Source organism: Tympanuchus pallidicinctus, unplaced genomic scaffold, assembly GCF_026119805.1.
Source record: "Tympanuchus pallidicinctus isolate F22 unplaced genomic scaffold, pur_lepc_1.0 scaffold8, whole genome shotgun sequence".
Taxonomy (NCBI): domain Eukaryota; kingdom Metazoa; phylum Chordata; class Aves; order Galliformes; family Phasianidae; genus Tympanuchus; species Tympanuchus pallidicinctus.
In genome coordinates, this window is record NW_026294802.1 from 47606261 (window position 1) to 47621350 (window position 15090).

Genomic DNA, 15090 nt, shown 5'->3' on the forward strand with positions numbered 1-15090 from the left:
TCAATGAGGGATGCTGAATGATATCCTGCAGCCTGCTCTGCTGCCTTCAGCCAGCTGAAGTGCTGCTGTGGGTGCTGATCCCAGTGCAGGAGTTCTGTGCCACCCCTTCCCTCGCGGACAGGCCTGTGGTGCTCTGCTGGGAGGGGGTGACGTTCAGCAGTTCTCTAATACCAAAATGCTTCTGAAAGGAAAATATACTCCTGCAACACACTTTTATTAACGGTGGCATCCTTGTACCACAACAGCAGCTGCCCCCAACCAAGGGGCCTGGCCAGGCTGGAGAACAGCTTTAGGAATGCTTTTGTCCACGTGTTTGTTTTGAAGTGCTTGCAGACTCACTGGCTTTGCTAGCATTCCCAATTTCTCCCTTCAGGGCATCTAGCAATGTCTGAGAACTCTCCAGAATCTGAGAAAGAAGGAAATAAAAACAGCTTATGTATTTTTTTTGGTATCAACTAAACAGTTCTCTTTGAGTTCAGCTGATGTAGGGAGGGATCCTGCGCCCCTGAGAGCAGTACAAAACGCAGAATTTCGGTGTTCTGTCTCACTGCAGGGATGGCTGTGCAGGAATTTCTCTTGTTACACCCATATTCTGAATTAAAAAAATCCTCAAGCCATTTATCTGTCTTGAACACAAAGCAGAGACCTTCCTGCAGCAGGTTGTGGATTGAAGTTTACTTTTTGGAGCAGTATTAAAATTGCAGGCAGCAGACCCAATGTTTTCCACTACTAAACCTGCACGCTTCAAGTTTCTCACTTCGATAGGTAACCCCAAAATGACCTTAAATGAGACTAAATCTTGCTCCTTTCATTCATTTTCTTCTGTTTTTAGCACGTATTTTATATAATTAACACTCCCACCTGTTGTGCCCTAGGAGACCAGGTAACACCAGGCTTAGATCTCGCTGTGTGCAGCTCACCTCTTCACAGCGGACAGCTGTAACAGAATGTGGCTGCTGCAGTGCCAGCGATCGTCTGTACTCATTCCTATGGCCTTACAGGAGTGTGAAATGGTCAGAGGTGAAGAGCCCTGCAGGAGCAGAGGGGCAGGACGTGTGGGATCTTGCTGCCTTGTCCCCGTGGCAGAACATGGTGGGTGGGTTAGGGTGAGTCCTGAGACTCCCATGGGCCAGAGAAGGGCAAGGGGCACAATCGTACACAGGAGACCTGAATGCGCAGGAAAGGGACTCTGCTCCTCCTTTCTGCCTGCAGGATGACTGTGTTTCCTCTCCTCGCCCCTCAGCTTTTTACCTGCTGTGTCTTTGTCTCCTAATGTCAATAAACACGGATTTGTTTGTAGGATAGGGAGTTGTGGTTTGTATCTCAGGGAAGGTTTCTTTTCGAACCTGTGCTGTTTGTGGTGTAATTTTACAACACCACTTCTAAGCTGTTCCATTCTCGTACAAGTTCTCCCCAAACCTTTGGGCCATGAAGCACTTCCTTACACCACCTTCCCTTCCATACAGCATTCAGAAATGCCCTGCATGTCTTCTGAGGCTCTGTGCTCCTGAAAAGCGCTTTGGAAACACCACTTCTGCATCCTGGTGGGCTTGACATCCCCGTGGGTGTCATCACAGCACTGCCAGGAGCTCGGTGGTGAGCAGTGCTCTGCTGGGAGCCCTTATCTGTGTGCTGGCTGAGCGAGGCAGCAGGGCTGTGCCCTTGTGTGCTGTGCTGGGGTGTGTGTGATGGAAGCCTTGACTCTTCACAGTTATTAGCAGCTAATGTGCGAGATGCAGAGGGCTGACCAGGATCATCAGGCGTTAGAGAGACTGGGGTAAAATAATGGTGGCTGAACCAACTTCTCTTTTAGTGTTGGCTGATGAATATTCCACTAATGAGTGAATTGTGGCTGCTGGTTACATCCCTACTTCCATGTTTAGCTCTGGGCTGGGTGGGTGAGGAGGATGCCATGCTTACAAAGCACACGGGAGAAAGGAAAATGTAGGCAACTACCTGGAAAAAAACTTTTATTTCTTAAAGAAGAGCTGACTGGGGCTTGAATTAAGAAGTGAACTGAGCTGTTACCCTGTATGCAGAATGGAGCAGTCACAGAATCATAGAATCATTTGAGTTGGAAAGGCCCCTTAAAGGCCATCAGGTCCCACTCCCTGCAGTGCACAGGGACACCCACAGCTCCAGCAGGGCTCAGAGCCCCAACATCCTGACCTTGGCTGTCTGCAGGGATGGAGCATCACCAGCTCTCTGTGCAACCTGTGCAGTGCCTCAATGCCCTTATTGTAAAAACCTTTTCCCTTATGTCCAGTCCAAATCTCCCTCTTGCAGTTGGAAACCATTTCCCCTTGTGCTATCACAACAAAACCTGTTAAAGTCGGTCCCCTTCTATAATATAAGACATTACTGCAATCCCATCTTGTTCGGAAACATTTTCCAGCTATCCAAAGCTTTTTCATCTAGAGGAGTTTGCATCTTCGGGACAGAAGGCCTTTGGAAGATATTCCCATCCCCAGCGAGAGGCTGTCAGCAGGGACGAGGCACCGCCTTTCTGTGCAACCCTCGCAGCGCCCCCCGCCCTCTCTACACAAACTCACTACACGAACTTCTTCCTTCCCCCTAACTCCACCTCCCGTCCGCAGCTGGCAGCGCCGATCCCTGCCGGCCGTACCTTGCCGTATGCCGCCTCGCTCTCAGCGATGCTGGCGTCCAGCTGGCAGCGCGCACTCAGATGCCGGGCCGTGCGCTCGGAGCTCCGTGCCAAGCGCTCCGTGAGCGCCGCGATGCGGCTCTGCAACCGTCCGCGCTCCGCCTCCTCCTCCCGGATCCGTTCGCTCAGCTCATCCCGCCGGGCGCGGAGCTCCGCCAGCGCTGCTCGGGACGACCGTGCGTGTGATCACCGAGCTCACGCAACCCCCGTCGCCCCCCTCCGGCCCCGCTCACCCACCCTCCAGCAGCTCGCCGTTGTACCCTCGCAGCGCTTCCCCCTCTCCGCTCATCGCGCGGCCCCAACGGCGGCGCGGCGCTCCGCCCCTTCCTGCGGGACATGGAGGCGGCGGGCGCGGGGCTGTCCGCGGCGTGGAGCTCCGTCAGCGCCGCTTTGGTGCCGCCCGCCGCGCTGGGGCTGGTGAGCGGGGAGCGGAGCCGCGCGGGGCCGCGGGGGGACGGGAAGAACGGGGCTGTGCGGGGTCCCGGCAGCCCGGTGGTGGCCGCCGCGTGGGTGTCGGGCTGAGGGCCCCCGGCACGCCGCCGTGTGAGGGATGCCGAACGTTCCGGGAGGAAGGAGGTGATCCTGGGCTGCGCGTGGGTTGGTCGCGACGAAAGTGACGCCTTCTGTTGTGTTCTGTGGAAGCTGTAATTAGATATAAAGAGATGGTAGTGGCAGTAGAGCTGCTCGCGCTAAATTCTCAGCTCTTTCAGTGTGCAGCCACCACCGTTAGCTATGCTTTTTCAGCAGTGATGAACAGTAGCTGTGTGCTGCCCTCGTTCATAAGCAGCTGCACAGCTGGGGGTGACCACTGCCCCTGTCACTGCTGCTGAAATGCACCACCCACCCCTCACTGTGCTCACATCCACTTTTTTTTCTCTCCACAAGCATTGATAAATGTCAACGGGTGCCATTTTCTCCATGCAGAGGAATTCAGTTCCACCCTTTGCTCCTTGCACTTCCATGTCAGACACATGGCGATGGCATATTGGTGGGAAGGTTCAGCCTCTGCTGCCATCCCACCCACATCCCCCTCTGACACAGTGGGCCAATACAATAAAATAGGAGGCATTACTTTCGGAACAGCCCTCATAAACTATGTAATACAATTAATGTCTACAAGCGATAAAACTGATTTTAATCCAGTCGCGTTGGGTTTGTGGGATGGGCAGAGCCCACACATCATCACTCTGTGGGCTGTGGGTCCCTTCTGGCACATGTCTGCCTACAGAGTCAGAATGGTTGGGTTGGAAGAGTCCTTACAGATCACAGCATGGTTGGGTTGGAAGGGTCCTTGCAGGTCAGAGAACCATAGAATGGTTGGGTTGGAAAGGTCCTCATTGAGCACAGCACGGTCAGGTTGGAAGAATCCTTATAGATGGCAACATGTTTGGGTTAGAAGGGTCTTTTATAGATGACAGAACCACAGAATGGTTGGATTGGAAGAATCCTTACAGCCCACCCACCCTGTGCTGTGGGCTGGCTGCCCCACACCGTGCCCAGAGCCTCACCCATGGCTGTGGGCACCTCCAGGGATGGGACATAAAGAAGCGGCTGTGTGCTCAACGCGTCCCCTCTGCTCCCCAGGCAGCAGCACGGTGTGACCCGCTGTGCCCACTGCAGGATGCTGAGCTGCGTGGCGCCCTGGAGGTGCTGCGCTGCTATGGGCTGCACACTGCGGTGGAGGAGTGGTTCCTGGAGGTGCTGCAGACCGACCTGCAGGCCCACATCGCTCCCGAGTTCTGGAACTGCATCGGCCAATACGAGAACACGGCGGAGGAGCAGCAGTGCTCCGCGCTCCTCCTGGATGCATTTTGTCTTCTCAAGTGCCGCCTTGAGCCCTACCTGAGCAGCATGGAGCTCCTGGAGGGCTGGACCAAGGCGGGCCTGCTCCTGGGGACGGGTGCTCAGACGCTGCGGGAGAAGGTGTACACCATGTTCAAAGCCATCCTTTTCTTCTCCACCACCAAGCCCTTCCAGGAGATGATCCAGCAGTTCTACAGCCGCACCTTCCGGATATACATGAGGCAGTGGAAGAAGGGAGAAGAAGGAATGAACGAATGTGAGAGCAGCATGAGTGAGGCTGAGCAGGAGAGCGACACGGAGGAGAGCGGAGGAGAGAGCGCTGCGTGCGCGGGCTGTGGCAGCAGGAGGGAGCAGTGCTGGTGTCCCACGGCCATGGAGCGGTTCCGGCAGCTCAACGACATTCTGTATGTATGGCACAGGGCTGCCCCACAAGCAGGAGGTCCTGTGAGGGCAGCAGCCCTGGGTTGATTCGTGGCTGAGAAATGGAGGAGCTGTGCGTGATGTTATACCCTGGGTAGGGGTCCTGGGTTGGAATCTTCTCACGTGGGTTCTGCAGCTGCTTGCTGGCTGCTGATTGAACTGGAGTGGTCCTTTGGGGAGAAGTGCCTCTCACTGGGGATGGGAATATCTTCCAAAGGCCTTCCAAGGTCCCAAAGAAACAAACTCCTCTAGAAAATGTTTCTGAATAAGATGGGATTGCAGTAATGTCTTATATTATAGAAGGGGACAGACTTTAGCAGGTTTTGTTATGATAGCACAAGGGGAAATGATTTCCAGTTACAAGAGGGGAGATTTGGACTGGATATAAGGGAGAAGTTGTTTGCAGTAAGGGCAGTGAGGCACTGCACAAGTTGCACAGAGAGCTGGTGGTGCCCCATCCCTGCAGACAGCCAAGGTCAGGCTGTTGGGGCTCTGAGCACTGCTGGAGCTGTGGGTGTCCCTGAGCACTGCAGGGAGTGGGACCTGATGGCCTTTAACAGTTCTGTGATTCTACAATCCTAAGACAGTGTTTCTGAAAAAAATCTGATAGCATTCGTGTGATGTATTGTGTGAGTAGTGCATCACTGCCAGCCATCAGAGTGCTTACATTAAGAGCTATGCCTGCACCTGTGCACCACGTGGCAGCAGGTGCTCTCTGTTAGCTCGGTTTTCTCTGTGTGCTTTTGCTTCTGCTCACTCACTCTGGTCTCTGTGTCCGCAGCCGCCGGCTGAATTTGCTGGAGAGAGTGAGTGCTGATGCTGTGACCACCATCCTGCACAGGATGATCAAGGAGAGGATGGAGCGGCGATGCCGGGGTGAATATGAGCACTCCTTCCTGAACGAGTTCCAGGAGGTAAGGAAGGCCCTGGCTTTGGAGGTGTGGAGCTGCTCCTGTTCCTGCTGCTAAATTCCCAACTCCTCCTCAATTCCCCAGTCCTGGGCTGTGACTTCCACCACCCCTGGCAGAAGAGGAGTGGTTAAAACTTGGCATTTAGATTTGTGCTGGAGGAGAGGGTCTGCTCTGCCCTACACACAGCAGGTCGTTACGTTTCACCTGGCAATGGCCCTATTGGCCCCGTCTGCATCCAGGCCTGGGGCCTCCAGCACAAGAAGGGCATGGAGCTCTTGGAACAGATCCACAGAAGGGCCACTGAGATGATCAGAGGGCTGGAGCTCCTCTCCTGTGAGGAAAGGTTGAGGGAACTGGGCCTGTTGAGCTTGGAAAAGAGGAGGCTGCAGGGAGACCTCATGGTGGCCTTACAGTGCTTGAAGGGAGCGTATGAACAGGAGGGGGAATGGCTGTTTGTGAGGGTGGATGGTGATGGGACAAGGGGGGTGGTTTTAAAGTGAGACAGGGGAGGTTGAGGTTGGATCTGAGGAGGAAGTTTTTCCCCCAGAGGGTGGTGAGGCACTGGCACAGGTTGCCCAAGGAGGCTGTGGATGCCCCATCCCTGCAGGCATTCAAGGCCAGGCTGGATGTGGCTCTGGGCAGCCTGGGCTGCTGGTTGGTGACCTGCACACAGCAGGGGTTGGAGCTGGGTGAGCACTGTGCTCCTTTGCAACCCAGGCCATTCTGTGATTCTGTGATTCTATTAATGAAGGAATTTTGGTGGTTCTGTTCTACCAACACTGTGAAGGCAGTATGCCATGCAGCTGCAGCCAGCCTTCCCTGCGTGTAGATGGGAGTTTGTGTGGCTGTTTTCAGTCCTAAGTTGCCTGCACCCCTTTAAAACAGGAAGCAGTGTGGGCAGGTAGTGTTCTTGCAACTCCTCAGTTCTCTTGCTGCTGCCTTGCACCGAGTTTGTGTGGAGGTCTTTGCTCTGTATGACCTTAAAGCTCCTCTCAAGGTTCTGGCTGCTCTGGGACGCAGGCTGTGCTCTGCATGCTCGCTCTGTGCTCTTTGTTCCTTGATGCATGGCCTTACGTTGGTCTGCGCTGACGAACAATGTGTGAGGTCAGGTTGCCATGCGAACCAGGCAGCTCCGTGCTGTTGTCCTGGTTTCCTCACTGTGTGCCACGCTGGGTGCTTTTGTTGTCTGCAAATGCTGGCAGTGATTTGGTGTTTATTTTTCTACAGTTGCTGTGCAACACTTTCTTGTCTGGCTCTGCTGCAAAGGGCACTGAGAGACAAATTCCTAGGGAGCATGGTTGGATAAAGGTGTTCCTCACCATCGAGGTGCTTTGCATTGATGATTGCCCTTTCCTTTTGCTCTTTAGAATGCTTGTCAGCTTTCCCAGTATTGCCCAGGACTGATGCTTGGGTGCTCTCTGCTGCAGCAGGTTCTTGTGCCTTGTAGTCCTATGGGCAGAACTCATGCACTCCTCCAGTCGTTGGTCAAGCAGACAACCAAGCATTAATACTGGCACCCCACACCCAAACTCAGCATTTTTCAGGCTGCCCAAACCTGGTTATCAAAACATAATAGCACCTAATAACTATTAATACTCAAGTACTGCCTCAAGTAGTGACACTGGAGAATGGGCAGGAGAGTGATGATGACATCTCAGAACCAGGGGACTGGATCCTGACTCAGTTGATGCAGATCCAGGTTAATTAAGAGCAGGCATCAAGGTGGCCCGCTGTCTCCCCACGGCTGGTTGTAGTCTTGAGTCACTCATTTGGTTGTGCCAGTCTGGGCTGGGGCTTTGCTCATCTCACATTTCTCTCTGCTGCATTTCAGTAGGGAAATCAAGTTCCAAGTGCTGATCCTCAGACATCATCAGGCATTTGCCATCTTAGGAAGAAAATAAACCCATTTGTTCTGAATATCTGGATGTAGTGGTTGGGTGCGTTTGAATTATGACAAATATGACAAAGTAGAAAATGAAATCTCCAGTATATGAAATCAGCCTCTGATGCTCTTTGATCGGGTTGTAGGATATTATTATGAAAGGGCTGGGTTGGTATTGGGGTTGGTAAAGGGCTTGTCTCAGTGCCTGTGTTTGGTTGGTAGGTCTGGGAGTGTTTGGGGATGGCTTGCTTGTTCTTTATTGATTTCAGGAACCACTGAAGTTCTGGGTGAGGGTGCTGAGCTGAGCACTTTGCTCCTGTTCCTTCAAAGAGAACAGTTCTGCAAGCGCAGATTGGAAAACAGTATAATTCTGCAGGATGGAATATTGTGCTGTGCAGAGCTGTCCTCCATCCCTGTGCTCTCCCTCTGCTGTTGCAGTGGATCGAGAAGGTGCTGGGCTGGCTCAGCAGAGTGTTTCTGCAGGATGGCCCCTTGGCTCGCCCCTCTGCAGAAGCCAGCAGCACCCTGAAGCGCTGGCGGTGCCACGTCCAGAGGTTCTTCTACCGCATCTATGCCAGCATGCTGATTGAAGAGCTGTTCAACATTATTCGAGGTCGGTGTCACCCACTCTTTGGCTGCTGGGTTGGATTGAATGGTAGATCTGCACTCGCTCACCTCCTGGTGCCACGCTGTCTCCCCGTGCAGCGTGGCACTGCTCCTGATCGCTGCTTGGTCTGTAGATTTCCCAGAATCAAAGCCTGCTGTGGAGGACCTCAAGTTCTGCCTGGAAAGGACAAACCTGAGGCAGCAGCTGCTCAGCTCCCTGAAAAGCGCTCTGGAAATACGACTTCTGCATCCCGGTGGGTTTTACGTCCCTGTGCATGTCATCACAACACAAGTAGGAGCCTGGTTGTGAGGGTTTGCTGAGCGAGAGGCAGCCGGGCTGTGCACTCTGTGTGCTCTCTGTGTGGGAGCATGCATGGGCAGTGGCAGCTGGTTACATCCCAGCCCCTTCTGCTTCCCAAGTTTAGCTTTGGTCTGAATGGGCTGGGAAGCTAAGTTGGTTTACAGTAGTCTTTGAGCCTGTATTTGTGGTTGGAGCTGCTTTCTCAGCCATAAAGATCTGTTCTCTCCACGTTGGATGAGCCAATAGGGCTGCAAGCTGCTCCATAGATCTAACAAAACCTTTCTTGTATCCAAATCTGTGCTCTGGGACTCTGGACTGCTCCCCTGCTCCTCTCATAGGTGTCAACACATCCGACATCATCACTCTGTATATCTCGGCCATCAAGGCCCTGCGGGAGCTGGACCCCTCCATGGTTATCCTGGAGGTGGCCTGTGAGCCCATCAGGAAGTATCTGAGGTAAGAGGCTCTCAGGGCAGCCCTGTGCATCCCCTTCCCCTTCCCTTCATTGCTCTGTATCTCTCACCTTTTGGCAGGACACGGGAGGACACCGTGCGGCAGATTGTGGCCGGTCTCACAGGGGATGCTGAGGGCTCCGGGGATCTGGCAAATGAGCTGTCAAAAGCTGACCCAGTGACACTGGAGAACGGGCAGGAGAGTGATGATGACATCTCAGAACCAGGGGACTGGGTCCCTGACCCAGTTGATGCAGACCCAGGTTAATTAAGAGCAGGCATCAAGGCAGCCCGCTCCCCACGGCTGGTCGTAGTCTTGAGTCACACATTTGGTTGTGCCAATCTGGGCTGGGGCTTTGCTCATCTCACACTGCTCTCTGCTGCATTTCAATAGGGAAATCAAGTTCCAAGCGCCGATCCTCAGACATCATCAGCCTGCTGGTGAGCATCTATGGCAGCAAGGACCTGTTTATCAACGAGTACCGCACGCTCCTAGCTGACCGGCTGCTGCATCAGTTCAACTACAGTGCTGAGAGGTGAGACCCAGCTGCCCTGCCTGGAGCTCCGCAGCTGAAATCACCTCGCAGGGGTCTGCTCCAGCCTTGGGACCACAAAATGCTATTTCTGCAGCTGTGGGTGGCATCTAGAAGTTCAGGGCTCAATAGCTGGCTGCTGCTCAGTCTTGCCTTTGGCTTGCTCTAACAGGGCAGCACATGGGGAAGTGGAAAAACAGACGTCCTGAGCTCCATCCCCTATTTTCCAACAACCTGCAGGGGCTGCTGAGGCTCGGCAGAAGGTGTCAAAGTACAAAAAAGGGGTGAACCATGAGAAAACCTCAGCTGCAACCCAACTTTGTCTCTTGGAACCCACGTGTGATCCTTTGTTTCTCTCACCAGGGAAATCCGCAACGTGGAGCTGCTCAAGCTGCGGTTTGGCGAAGCTCAGATGCACTATTGTGAAGTCATGTTAAAAGTAATTGGCTTTTATTGTTGTTGTTTGTTTTTGGCTTCTTTAAATTCAAGTTCTGGGTGCTTTTCCTGGTTGGTGAAGAAGAGTGACCACAAAGAGTCCTTTAGTGAGATGGGGTTATGAGAATCCCATTTCTGAGGGGGCTGACTTGTGACAGGCAGAATTGCATTAGGGATGGCTGTTCAAGTGTGGTGGGTTGGTTGTTGGCTGGGGGTGGATGCTGCGGTGTCAGTGCCTCCCTTGCTCTTCCTGCCTACACTGTTGTGGATGTTGAAGGGCTCTTATCATCCTCTGCCTTCTCCAGGACATGGCTGACTCACGGCGCATTAATGCCAACATTCGTGATGAGGAAGAAAAGCTCCCGGAGGAGGAGAGGCCACCATTCAGCCTTGTGGCTGTTATCCTGTCCAGTGAGTTCTGGCCACCGCTGAAGGAGGAGAAGCTGGAGCTTCCAGAGCAGGTCAAGGAAGCCATGGAAGCCTATTCCAAGAAGTATGAGAAATTGAAGGTGAGGATTCCTTAACCCTCCATAAGAGTTTTGTGTTGGTAGCTCTGCTAGCCTGAGTTTGCATGGTCTTTCCAGAGTCCCTGTAACATCCCTTACAACGTAGCTGCTGCTACACCCACAGCATGACAGTGGAATACCAAAGTCCTCCAGCTTCAAAAGTGGATTAGAATCTACCCCAGCTTAGCTACAGCCAGAAGAATGAATAATAGAATCATTACAGTGGAAAAGACCACGAAGATCATCATGTCCATCCATTAGCTCATCCCACCATGCCCACTGACCATGTCCCCGGTGGCCACATCTCTGTGGTTCTGGAGCACCTCCAGGGATGGTGACTGCACCACTCCCTGTGCAGCCCGTGCCAGTGCACGTCCTGTCTGTGTTGGGCCTCTTTACTTCAGTACTCTGTCACTCTTCTGTTTGTTCTCTTGAGGAGAGGTTTTCAGGCAGGAGAGGGACGCTGGTATTGGGCAAGGGTTGGGCGACAACTCATGTCAAGGGTGTTTCCTTTTGAGGGAGCAGGGAATGGATGATGGTGGGCCAGAGATTCATGAAGTGGGAGCAGCCTTTGTCTTTGCTGGAGGTGAATGGAATTCAGCTAGCCATAGCGACAGAGGGGCTGGAAGATGTGCTGCTTCCCTCTTGCAGGCCATGAGGACTCTGAACTGGAAGTACCACCTGGGGCTGGTGAGCCTGGATGTGGAGCTGGCCGACCGCACGCTCTCGCTGTCCGTCTCCCCTGTGCATGCTGCCATCATCCTGCACTTCCAGACCAAGAGTGAGTGATGTGCTGTGGCACATGGAGGTGGGTGGAAAGGCCACGTTGCCATAGGGCCCGAGAGCTCCGTCAGGGTGGGGGCAGGACCTGCCTGGAGCTTGGATGTACCACAGCTCTGCAAGGAGACAGCACTCAGAAAGGCACAGCTCAGCACCAGTGCCTGCAGGAAGGCCCTGCGCGTGGCTGCTCACCCCTGGGCTGCCCTCCTTCCTTCTTGTTAAGCCCTGGCTCGAGGGGTGGGCACGGTGTCCTGCAGCCCCCCTGACAGCCGTGCTCTCTGCAGGTACGTGGACGCTGGCGGAGCTGAGCGAGGTGCTCAAGGTGCCCGTGACGTCTCTGAAGCGTAAGATGACGCTGTGGCTGCAGCAGGGAGTGCTGCGTGAGGAGCCGCCGGGCACCTTCACCGTCATCGAGGAGGAGCAGAAGGACCAGGGGGAGAAGGTTGTCCTGATAGACAGCGACGAGGAGGGGGATTCTGCCATGGCCTCGCAGGCTGACCAGAAAGAGGAAGAGCTGCAGGTGTGTCTGGGTGCCTGCAGGGCGGGTGGGACGGTGCGGACGTCCAATGTTTTGGCTTTTGGGAATGGATTTGATTTGCCCTTTGGATTCGCTTTTTGTCCTTCTGGCTTGAGGGAATTTGAAGTGAATCAATTGTCCACGTAACTGTTGGCAGTATCACAGAATCACAGAATGGCCAGGGTTGGAAGGGACCTCAAGGATCATGAAGCTCCAACCCCCTGCCACACGCAGGGCCACCAACCTCCACATTTCATAGCAGCCCGGGCTGCCCAGGGCCCCATCCAACCTGGCCTTGAACACCTCCAGGGATGGACGGGGCATCACAGCCTCTCTGGGCAGCTGTTCCAGCACCTCACCACTCTCTCTCTAAAGAACTTTCCCCAGACATCCAACCTCAATCTTCCCTCCCTCAGCTTCAAACCATTTCCCCTTGTCCTGATGTTAACTCCCCTTTCTAAGAGTTGATTCCCCTCCTGTTTGCAGGCTCCCTTTAGGCACTGAAAGGCTGCAATGAGGTCACCCCACAGCCTTCTCTTCTCCAGGCTAAACAAGCCCAGCTCCTTCAGCCTGTCTTTGTAGGGGAGGTGCTGCAGCCCCCTGCTCATCTTTGTGGCTCCCTGGCCCCTCTCCAACAGCTCCCTGTCTTTCTTGTACTGGGGGCTCCAGACCTGGACACAGCAGTGAAGATGGGGCCTCACAAGAGCAGAGTAGAGAGGGACAATCACCTTCCTGTCCCTGCTGGTCCCCCAGGGTATGGATAATATGGGCATTAGATGGCTGCCTTTGCTCCGGAAATGTATCCATGCAACTCTTTGGGCGTTGATTTCATATTTGAAAACAGACATAAGTTGGATTCACCCAGTGTTTTTCAGCTTGCAGTACCAGAAAGGCGTATCCAGCACAGCCAGGCTGAGCTTTGCTGTCTGTATGGGGTGGCCCTGGACACTCCCATTGCTTTTTGTACCTGTGTGTCACACTGATGTGTGCCCTGCCTGCATTTACCCACTGAGTAACACATCCTGCATTCTGGCTGTGTGAGGATACCTCATCCTCTCCTTGGGTATTTCCCACTTAAAGCCCAGGCTCTCCGCAGCCCTTTTCTGCATGGTACTGACGGTGGTTTACTGTGTGTCCCTGCAGCTGTTCTGGACCTACATCCAGGCGATGCTGACCAACCTGGAGAGCCTGTCCTTGGAGAGGATCCACAGCATGCTGAAGATGTTTGTGATGACGGGCCCTGTGGTCACAGAGATCGACATACAGGAGCTGCAGGGCTTCCTGCAGAAGAAGGTACGGGACCAGCAGCTCATTTACTCTGGAGGTGTCTATCGCCTGCCCAAGAGCTGCAACTAGGCTGCGAGTGCCTCGGTGCCACCCAGCTCTCTGCATGCTGCTGGGTAGGTTCTGTGCTGGGGGTGGGTGCTGTGCCCCCTCCCAACAGGAGACACCTGGGAAGACAGTTCAGCAGCAGTGTGGGCTGCGCAGCCCTCAGAACGGCTGGGCTGGAGCTGCTGCCCACGTTACCTTCCTCTCATCAACGAGTGTCTGATCCCCGTCAGTGGTCAATAAAACCCAGCAGTGGTCTCTGGGTTGGTGCCAGCACTTCTCTCTCCTCTCAGCAGTGCTTTCTACAACACTTCCCCATGCTGAAGCTCTGCAGTCGGCCAGGCGCCGCTGCAGCCGTGGGAGGTTTGGAGGGGGCTGTTGGCTGTGTCTCCTTCTGTCAAGACGAACGTGATGTCTGTGCCGTCTCCTGTGGTTCCAGGGAGACCCCAGGGTCCCCTACTCCTTGCTCAGGACTTTAAGGACAGGTGGAATAATTTTACTGTGGGATGAGGAATGCTGTAGAGGATGAGATACAGCAGTTTGCCAAGGTGAGCTGGTTAGTCCTGGGGGCATATGAGGACTGTCCAGGCACTGGCAGTGCTGCTTTACCACAGCGTGAATACTCCTCTCCCTTTAAAACTCACTGCTGTGGCAACTGTGCCTCCTTGGTGTGTTTCAGGGTTGCAGCCTTGTCTGTCAGTATGTAAGAGATGCTAAGCCCAGCACTGTGGGGATCCTTAGTGCTGCTGTGGGCTTATCTCTCTCACGCATGTTTGCAGCTCTTCCTCCGTGGGTGGGAGCACGTGTTGTTGTTTCCCTGTGAGCCTTCCTCCAGGCTGGTGGCCTTGCAGTGCTAGGAACCGGCTGCTGTGTTTTGCTGTTCAGACGTTCCTGGTGCTGTAGGGAACGAATCAAACTCACAGACTCCCATGGTCAGCATTCACTGGGGATTTCCCTGCATCCCAGAGGGGAACAAATGCCATGTGTCCTCCTGTCAGGCTGCTGGAGCAGATTGGGGGGGAATAACATTGGGCAATTGGACGCGATGCCTGGGGAGCCTCTCTGCTGCCCTTCCTGTGAGGGCAAATCCCCTTTGGGGATCCCTGGACCCACTGCAGGTGGTGGTGTTGGGGACCTGGGATGGGTGAAGGAGTGGGTTGGTGGCACCAGAGGTGATGTGGGCAGGGCACTTTGGGTCAGTGTGACTGTATGGTGCACATGGCTGTGCTTGGGGCGTGCACACAGGGCTGCAGAAGCTCTGAGCAGGGTGGAAAATTTGGGTTTTAGGGCAAATGTGTGGGACGTTGCTCCAGGCACAGATAAATGGTGGCAAATCCCAAACAGCAGCAAGCAGGGGAGGAAATCCAAACTGAGCACACCAGGAGCAATGTGGATCCCACCAGACCCTGGTAGGACATTGCAGTGATGCAATGGACTCATCATTTGGGCTGGATAGGGAGCAGGGTGGAGTACACAGCACTGACCCCACTGTTGCTGTGCCATGGCTTGGGACATCCCTGCAAGCTGCACCCAGGACCTACATGATAAGGACTCAGAGACAAAAGCCTGTGCAACCCCCAGCTCTGCTCTGCCTCCTGCTCTGTGCTGCTGGAGCAGCTCCTGTGGGGTTTTCCTCACTGCTTTGGGATATGGGGACACTTCGCTTTCTCCTCTGCAGAAACTGTGCTGACCTTCCCCAGTCACCCGGTGTGTGCCGTGGGTTTGCTGGATCAGAGTAGTGCTGCCTGAGGCTGCTCTGTCCCCATCCCAGAGCCGTGGGTCCCCACAGTGTCCCCATCCCAGAGCCATGGGGTGGCTGTCACTGCCCAGCTTTCAAAGCATTACAGTAGCAACAACTCGGGTTTAATGAACATTTCAAGTCGGATGAAACATAAAAGGCTCAAAGCTAATTGAAACAAGCTGGGGAAGGAATTTTTTCAGGCTGAACTG

At 54.1% G+C, this 15090-nt stretch overlaps 2 protein-coding genes across 2 annotated transcripts; one reads left to right on the forward strand and one right to left on the reverse strand.

Annotated features, from left to right (window-relative positions):
* Positions 1-193: 193 nt before the first annotated feature.
* LOC128073165 (microtubule nucleation factor SSNA1-like) lies at positions 194-3026 on the reverse strand. Its single transcript, XM_052667682.1, has 3 exons — positions 2903-3026; positions 2627-2826; positions 194-406 (listed from the first exon to the last, which is right to left on the reverse strand). The coding sequence occupies exons 1-3, from the start codon at positions 2952-2954 to the stop codon at positions 290-292; spliced, it is 369 nt and encodes a 122-aa protein (XP_052523642.1). The 5' UTR covers positions 2955-3026; the 3' UTR covers positions 194-289.
* Positions 2970-13416, forward strand: ANAPC2 (anaphase promoting complex subunit 2). Its single transcript, XM_052667646.1, has 13 exons — positions 2970-3082; positions 4250-4872; positions 5670-5802; positions 8120-8294; positions 8422-8541; positions 8927-9044; positions 9122-9303; positions 9435-9576; positions 9937-10012; positions 10314-10517; positions 11166-11295; positions 11579-11814; positions 12955-13416. The coding sequence occupies exons 1-13, from the start codon at positions 3002-3004 to the stop codon at positions 13165-13167; spliced, it is 2433 nt and encodes an 810-aa protein (XP_052523606.1). The 5' UTR covers positions 2970-3001; the 3' UTR covers positions 13168-13416.
* Positions 13417-15090: the final 1674 nt, after the last annotated feature.

Coding starts and splice junctions, on each gene's coding strand:
- LOC128073165 (XM_052667682.1), bottom strand. CDS start 2,954: ATGAGCGGAGAGGGGGAAGCGCTGCGAGGGTACAACGGCGAGCTGCTG. Junction 2,827..2,902: donor CAACGGCGAGCTGCTGGAGG/GTGGGTGAGCGG, acceptor CGTCCCGAGCAG/CGCTGGCGGAGCTCCGCGCC. Junction 407..2,626: donor GCGAGGCGGCATACGGCAAG/GTACGGCCGGCA, acceptor CTTCTTTCTCAG/ATTCTGGAGAGTTCTCAGAC.
- ANAPC2 (XM_052667646.1), top strand. CDS start 3,002: ATGGAGGCGGCGGGCGCGGGGCTGTCCGCGGCGTGGAGCTCCGTCAGC. Junction 4,873..5,669: donor CGGCAGCTCAACGACATTCT/GTATGTATGGCA, acceptor CTGTGTCCGCAG/CCGCCGGCTGAATTTGCTGG. Junction 11,815..12,954: donor AGAAAGAGGAAGAGCTGCAG/GTGTGTCTGGGT, acceptor GTGTCCCTGCAG/CTGTTCTGGACCTACATCCA.